A 6321-nucleotide genomic window follows, 5' to 3' on the forward strand; every position below is an offset into this window, starting at 1 on the left:
ACCTCAGCCGCCTTTACGATCCACGAGTTTCTGCTGACGATGGTAGATTCTAACGGAGAGAGCGGCCGGGGAGGTGGGATATTCCTCTCATGTCCACTTCACGAGGCCCTGGACTTGAGGCTGAGTCCCCAGAGGTGGGGGGTGCCGGGGTGGGCGTCGTGGGGGCAGCATGAGCCGTGTTCACACGACTGGCGTCTGCCCGCAGTGCACCTGTGGAGGCATCCTGCGCGGCACCGGGAACCAGAAGGCGGGCGCCATCATCAACGCTGTCGGGTACTACGTGCTCGGTCTTCCCATCGGGATCTCCCTCATGTTTGCTGCTGGGCTTGGACTGCTGGGTAAGCCTCCCCCAGAGCAGGAAGAGCCGGGATCACGGCCTGGGAGGTGGCTGTCAGAGCGTGGAGACAGATTTTGAGACGCGGCTTTAAAAGAACAGAGAAACGGGTGACTGCCCAGCTTTGATTTCTAAAATAATACTTGGGTGTACATCAGTGTTAATACGTGATTACATTAAAACCTGAGCACACTAGCTGGGTGCAGTGGAGACAGTGCTCATCTGTATCCCTCAGCTCTTGGCCAGCTCAGAGGCGGAGGCGTCATCTGATACGGAGACTCAGCTTTCAGATCAATGTGTCTCGTATGTTGCACATTTTTCTCGTTCAATAATATTTTAATGAAAAATATGGGAGATGTCCAAAGAATGGAGTTGCCAAGGCAAACGTCATTGGTGTGGAAAATTATTTATTCTGAGTTTCTGGCCTTATTCATATTTTTGAAAGTCATTTTAAATCTTATTTTCTGGTAGTTTGTGAGATCTTAGTTTCCCGACCAGGGATTGCACCTGGGTTCTTGGCAGTGAAAGTGCCAAGTGCTAATCACTGGACCTCCAGAGAATTCCTGGCATTATTCATATTTTGGGGTTTGCCAGTGACATAGCTAAGGAAAATATTAATATTATAGGAATTCCCTTTAAGTATAGATCTATGTCCCAAGAGCTGTACTAGGCCAGCTCTGCCGTTTAACAAAAGCTGACCTACAGAGTGTACAGCATAGAGAGAGGTAAGGATCACCTTAAAAAAATGTTAGGGTGCAAACTTGCAGTTGGAAAATAAGTCCTGGGGGTGTGGGGGTGTGATCTACAGCATGGTGACAGTCGGTCCATCACTCTCTTGTCCAACTCTCTGCAGCCCCATGGACTGCAGCCCACCAGGCTCCTCTGTCCATGGGATTTCCCAGGCAAGAGTACTGGGTGGGTTGCTATTTCCTCCTCCAGGGGATCTTCCCAACCCAGGGATTGAACCTGCGTCTCCTGCTTTGCTGGTGGATTCTTTACCACTGTGCCACCTGGGAAGCCTGTAGTTAATAATACCATACTGTATATTTGAAAATTGCTGAGAGTAGATCTTAAAAGTTCTCATCATAAGCAAAAAAAATTGTGTAGCTATGTGAGGTGATGGGTGTTAACTGAATTTATGGAGGTGGTCATTTCATAATACATACGGATATTGAATCATGATGTTATACACTGGAAATAATATAATGTTATATATTGATTCATATATAAAAGACATTGGGGGGAACTTCCCTGGGGGTCCAGTGGATAGGACTCCTTGCTCCCAATGCAGGGGGCCTGGGTTTGATTTCTGGTTGGGGAACTAGATCCCACATGCTGCAATTAAGACCCAGTGTAGCCAAATAAATAAAAATGAATAAAATTAAAAAAAAAATCTGGGGACTCTGAGGAAGTGAGGGCTCTGTGAGAAGACAGTGGACACTCCCTGTACCAACTGGTGTTGAAACTCGTATGCCTTCTGGCAGGACGTGCTGTCCACCTACACCAGGAGCCCTGAGAAGTGTCAGGAGCTACAGGTTCTCATGGGCAAGGCCAGAAAATCACAATGGCCATCCTAAATACCTGAGACTTTCCCAACATTGATTTTTTGGGTCCTGCCCAGGGAATCCTGATAACCATCCCGTTTCAGCATTCCTCCTTGAGTCAAACAGGAATCTTTTCAATAGTATAGTGAAATCCTTGGAAATTTAACTCCTAGCTTTCAAAATACAGCTGGAGGTAGCTGGTTATGGGCTTCCCAGGTAATGTTAGTGGTAAAGAACCCACCTGCCAATGCAGGAGATGCAAGAGAGATGAGTTCAATCCCTGGGTCAGGAAGATCCCCTCGAGGAGGGCATGGCAACCCACTCCAGTATTCTTGCCTGAAGAATCCCATGGACAGAGGAGCCTGGTGGGCTAGAGTCCATGGAGTCACACAGTCAGAAGCGACTTAGCATGCACACACACACGTAGGTGGTTATCTAATGTTTAAGATGGGCGGAGGAGCTTGTGGTTTCTGTGGAATGGGAATTTTCAGAAGAGGAAGGCTTTGCTTTCACTGGGTCCACTGTAGGAGTGACAGGTTGACTGTTCTAAAGATCAGGCTGATCACACCTGTAAAGTACCATATGGGCTGATGGGTACCAAGGAACAGAGTTGAAAAATGTGCACGAGATCTGGCCACCCAAGCCTTAAAGCATGAGTCCCATCCAGCCCCCATCACCTTACCCAGATCTAGCTGGCTACATGGCAGGGGCAGGGGAGGGAGCCACGGTGGGACAAAGGGGAGGCCCAGAAGTGGGGCATCCTATGTGCCTGGTCAGGGGGCACGTTTGCTTTTCTCTGGGTGGTCTTAAGTGGGAAACCGGGACAGAAATTAGGGAGGCTGTCAGTTACAGGTCAAAGCTTGGACATTTTGCATCAGTTATTGCATAAATTATTTAGCTTATCCCTAAAGAATGATCTGGCCTCTCAGGAGTCTGACATGAAGCAGACTGGCTTCTCGGCTGTCAGTTACAGGTAAGGGATTGGCTTCCTAGACAGGTTGCTTTAGATTGTGGGTCAGAGGTCTATTTTTGTGTAAGACCTGACAACTGAGACTACTGTCAGCTTGGATATTCAGTCTCTCACAGTTTGGAGTTTCTGACTCTGCTGTGGGTTCACTCTTGGGCAGAACCCTTGTCACTCAGGTCCCCCTCTGGGTCCTGTGTGAGTGTCTGGGGCAGGGTTTTTAGGTGAAAGTGTGGAGTCTTAGCACCTGAACTGCCAGGGAATTCCCAACGTCTGCGTTTGTAGAGTGGCAGAGTTTGTAGAGTCTGCTTGGTTGAGGAAGATGGTACAAGGTATTGGGAGTCTGGAGGTGCTGTTAGAAAGCAGTTTGTCCTGGAATATTCACTTTTCCTAATAGCCAAGCATTATGGTCGCAAAGGCCAAAAACACCTCCAGATATTTGTTCTGAGATCCACAAATCCAGGAGTGGCCTCAGGGTTCTGGACTCCCTGGAACCTCCTGGAAACCAAGAGTGAGCAGGGTGGAGGTTTCTGGCTCACTATGGACCCCTCCTTTGCTGTAAAAACAGATTCTCAGAAATGATTTAGGAGAAACACGCTCCCCAGGGCAGCTGGCTTTCCACCGAGTTAACTTCTGTTAATTATCCCCACCTCCAGGTCTGTGGTCAGGAATCACCATCTGTACCATCTCTCAGGCTGCGTGTTTCCTCGGCTTCATTGCCCGGCTAAACTGGAAAAAAGCCTGCCAGCAGGTAACTATGGACGCTGCTGTCCTGCCCTGGAAAACACACAGAACCAGTTTTGCCTTTCTTTGCCTTATTTTGGAAGGTTTATAATAATTATTATTATTATAAATGCTACCTTTTTTATCATTGTTTTATTGACATGTAATTGATTTACAATGTCATGTGAGTTTCAGGTGTACAGCACAGTGACTCATTTATACACACACAGATAGATATATATATATACTTTAAATCTTAAAAATATTTTTATTTTTTGGCCGAACCACGTGGCATGTGGGATCTTAGTTCCCTGACCAGGGATTGAACCCATACCCTGTGCAGTGGAAGTGCAACATCCTAACCATGACCGCCAAGGAAGACCCTTTTCTTTTTCAGATTCTTTTCCCTAATACAAAATATTGAGTATATATCATTGCTGTTTTAACTGGGCTTATTAACTCAGGTGTGAAGGACATCTGTTCCCCTTTGTTTATTCATTCAGTAGAAGAACAGAAGGTCTTTTCCTCCCTGGGTCCTATGTTAGACTTCTGCCTTGCTCCTGAACAGCCCATTTCAGGACAAGATTTAGAAGTGGAGAGAAAGGTGGGGTGCCAGCAACTATATCCTGTTTGCCTGGCTGCAGTTCACGGGGTTGCAAAGTCAGACATGACTTGCCCACCGAACAACAAAGTTTCATTAAGATACCCGTGGGCATCTTTCTTTATGAACTTTCTAGGGTCAGGGCAGCGTGTTAAGTAGGTGACAGAGAAAATGAATAAAGGAAGAGGAAGGAAGAATCCTACAGTTGGTCCCCGACTTTCCTCGTCTTTTTTCCAGCCAACCTTTCCCATGCACTGGCCTCGCGTCAATCATTAGAAAAGAGGATTCCATTCTTGTTAACTGGAGAGGCTCCTGTGTTACCTGTCAGTGAGAGAAAATGGCTGGGTTTTTCCTCAGCAAGGGTACGGCCAGGTGTGTGGCTGCACTGTGATGGAGCCTATGGACTGACGCGTTCCCTCTCCTAGGCTCAGGAACATGCCAATCTGAAGCAAAGAATGGCTGGGAACGGGATGGCCACGCTCCCTCAAGACCCACTTTGCCCAGGTATGATACATCTGCCCCTGCTCTTGGAAAGGCCCCTCTAGGTGTTCACAACTAGATTTGCTGTGCTGAGCTCCCATTTAAATAGGGAAATAATGCCTCCAAAACAAACGATAGGGAGCATCCAGCTTCAGGTAAACAGCTGAAGTTTGTTTGCTTTAATTGTTGACTCAGACATGCTGCCATAGATGATTAAGAGTTGCAGGTGATCAATTCAGTACAGGTGCAAGCATTTAGGGTGTTTTCCTTACTGTTCCTCTTCTGAAGTACCATGAGACTAAACTTAGGTCTGGGTCACTATCCTGCCTGGTTTTAAGAGGGTCCTCTAACGGGAAGGCTTGCATCTCCCCCGCCAACGTGCTGTCACGCTCTTGAATCACCTCTTAGGTCATCCTTTCCTCCACTGACCTTATTTTCTTTCTGAGATGCTAATTTGGTAGTGCTGGCCCCCTTGAACATTTCCCCTAAGCCTGTTAAACTAGGGCTTCCCTGGTGGCTCAGTGGTAAAGAATCCACCTGCTGGTGCAGGAGACACAGGTTTGATCCCTGGGTTGGGAAGATCCCTTGGAGGCGGAAATGGCAACCCACTCCAGTATTCTTGCCTGGAAAATCCCATGGACAGAGGAGCCTGGCAGGCTACAGTCCATAGGGTTGCAAAGAGCCAGACACGACTTAGCAGCTAAACAACAAAACTGTTAACCTAAAGTGCTACCTTACTTGGCTTTGTATGCAATAGGGTAGAGCCCATGCTGACCCCACCAGGATCTAGTCAGTGTCTGTGGGTTCATGGACAACACCTGAGTCAGGATTTTCTTTATTCTTCATGGTCAGGAAGCAACTGCTTCCTGAATTATCATTCTCCCAGCAGGTACTGCATACGTGCTTTTCCTTTTATACAGATGAAAAATATCCTTTTAAGGTGCTGAGTTCATTTTCCCCTCCAGTGGGCCCTGAAAACCGTGGAGGAATGTTGATAAGAGATGTTGGACAGAAAGAGGAGACTCAGTCGGATCAGCAGATGCGCCAAGAAGAGTGTCTCGAAGTCCATCCCAGGGCCGCGTGGAGGTTGTCTGGGAGACAGCTGGTGCTGCGGCGGGGGCTCCTGCTCCTGGCGGTCCTTGTCATCTTACTGGTGGGGATTTTAGTGAAAGTCTATGTCAGAGTTCCGTGATATGGCAAGAGAGAGAGAAAGTCAGGCCAAGGGATGCTTCTGAGCTTAAACGAACAGAAATTCATTGGCCCAAATGTTACTAAGCTGTGCTCATGGATGTCAAGAACTGAGAGTTCCAAGATACATTTCTGATGAAGAAAACGAACGAAGGTAAAAAGTATGTGCAAGTCCAAGACAACATTTGGGAGATTACATCCACCATCCTTTCCACTAAGGACCACTGTGTACTGGCTGCATCATGTAGGGCTTTGATGTTTCTTCTGCTTGCTGTTTTTTTAAGCCACAAACCCATATACTGAGCACTTAAAGATTCTTACTATTTGAATTATTTAAAATATATTTTACAATATATCTTCCTCATGCCTTAGATTATTATTCAGCGGGAAACGATATTTGTTAATATTCCTTTGGACTCCAGATCTCAGGTACCAAAGGGCGGTGGATGTGCTTAAGAAAATAATAGGGGAGAAGACAGATTACCAA

The 6321-nt window shown here is 46.9% G+C and overlaps 1 protein-coding gene and 1 long non-coding RNA gene across 5 annotated transcripts in view; one reads left to right on the plus strand and one right to left on the minus strand.

The window, feature by feature from the left end:
- Positions 1-6194, plus strand: part of SLC47A1 (solute carrier family 47 member 1) — a 30137-nt gene extending 23943 nt beyond the window's left edge. For 3 of the 4 annotated variants that reach the window (XM_055576368.1, XM_055576371.1, XM_055576372.1), the window contains exons 14-17: positions 206-338; positions 3499-3593; positions 4592-4670; positions 5567-6194. In XM_055576368.1, coding sequence (XP_055432343.1) covers positions 206-338; positions 3499-3593; positions 4592-4670; positions 5567-5838 — 579 coding nt within the window. In that variant the 3' untranslated portion in view covers positions 5839-6194. The remainder of the gene's footprint in view (positions 1-205; positions 339-3498; positions 3594-4591; positions 4671-5566) is intronic. The other variant, XM_055576369.1, reaches the window with a different exon arrangement.
- Positions 3076-5840, minus strand: LOC129649210 (uncharacterized). Its single transcript, XR_008713019.1, has 2 exons — positions 4488-5840; positions 3076-3619 (listed from the first exon to the last, which is right to left on the minus strand). It is a non-coding gene; the product is annotated as an uncharacterized LOC129649210 (long non-coding RNA).
- Positions 6195-6321: the final 127 nt, after the last annotated feature.

Source organism: Bubalus kerabau, chromosome 4 (genome assembly GCF_029407905.1).
Source record: "Bubalus kerabau isolate K-KA32 ecotype Philippines breed swamp buffalo chromosome 4, PCC_UOA_SB_1v2, whole genome shotgun sequence".
In the NCBI taxonomy this organism is placed as follows: Eukaryota; Metazoa; Chordata; class Mammalia; order Artiodactyla; family Bovidae; genus Bubalus; species Bubalus kerabau.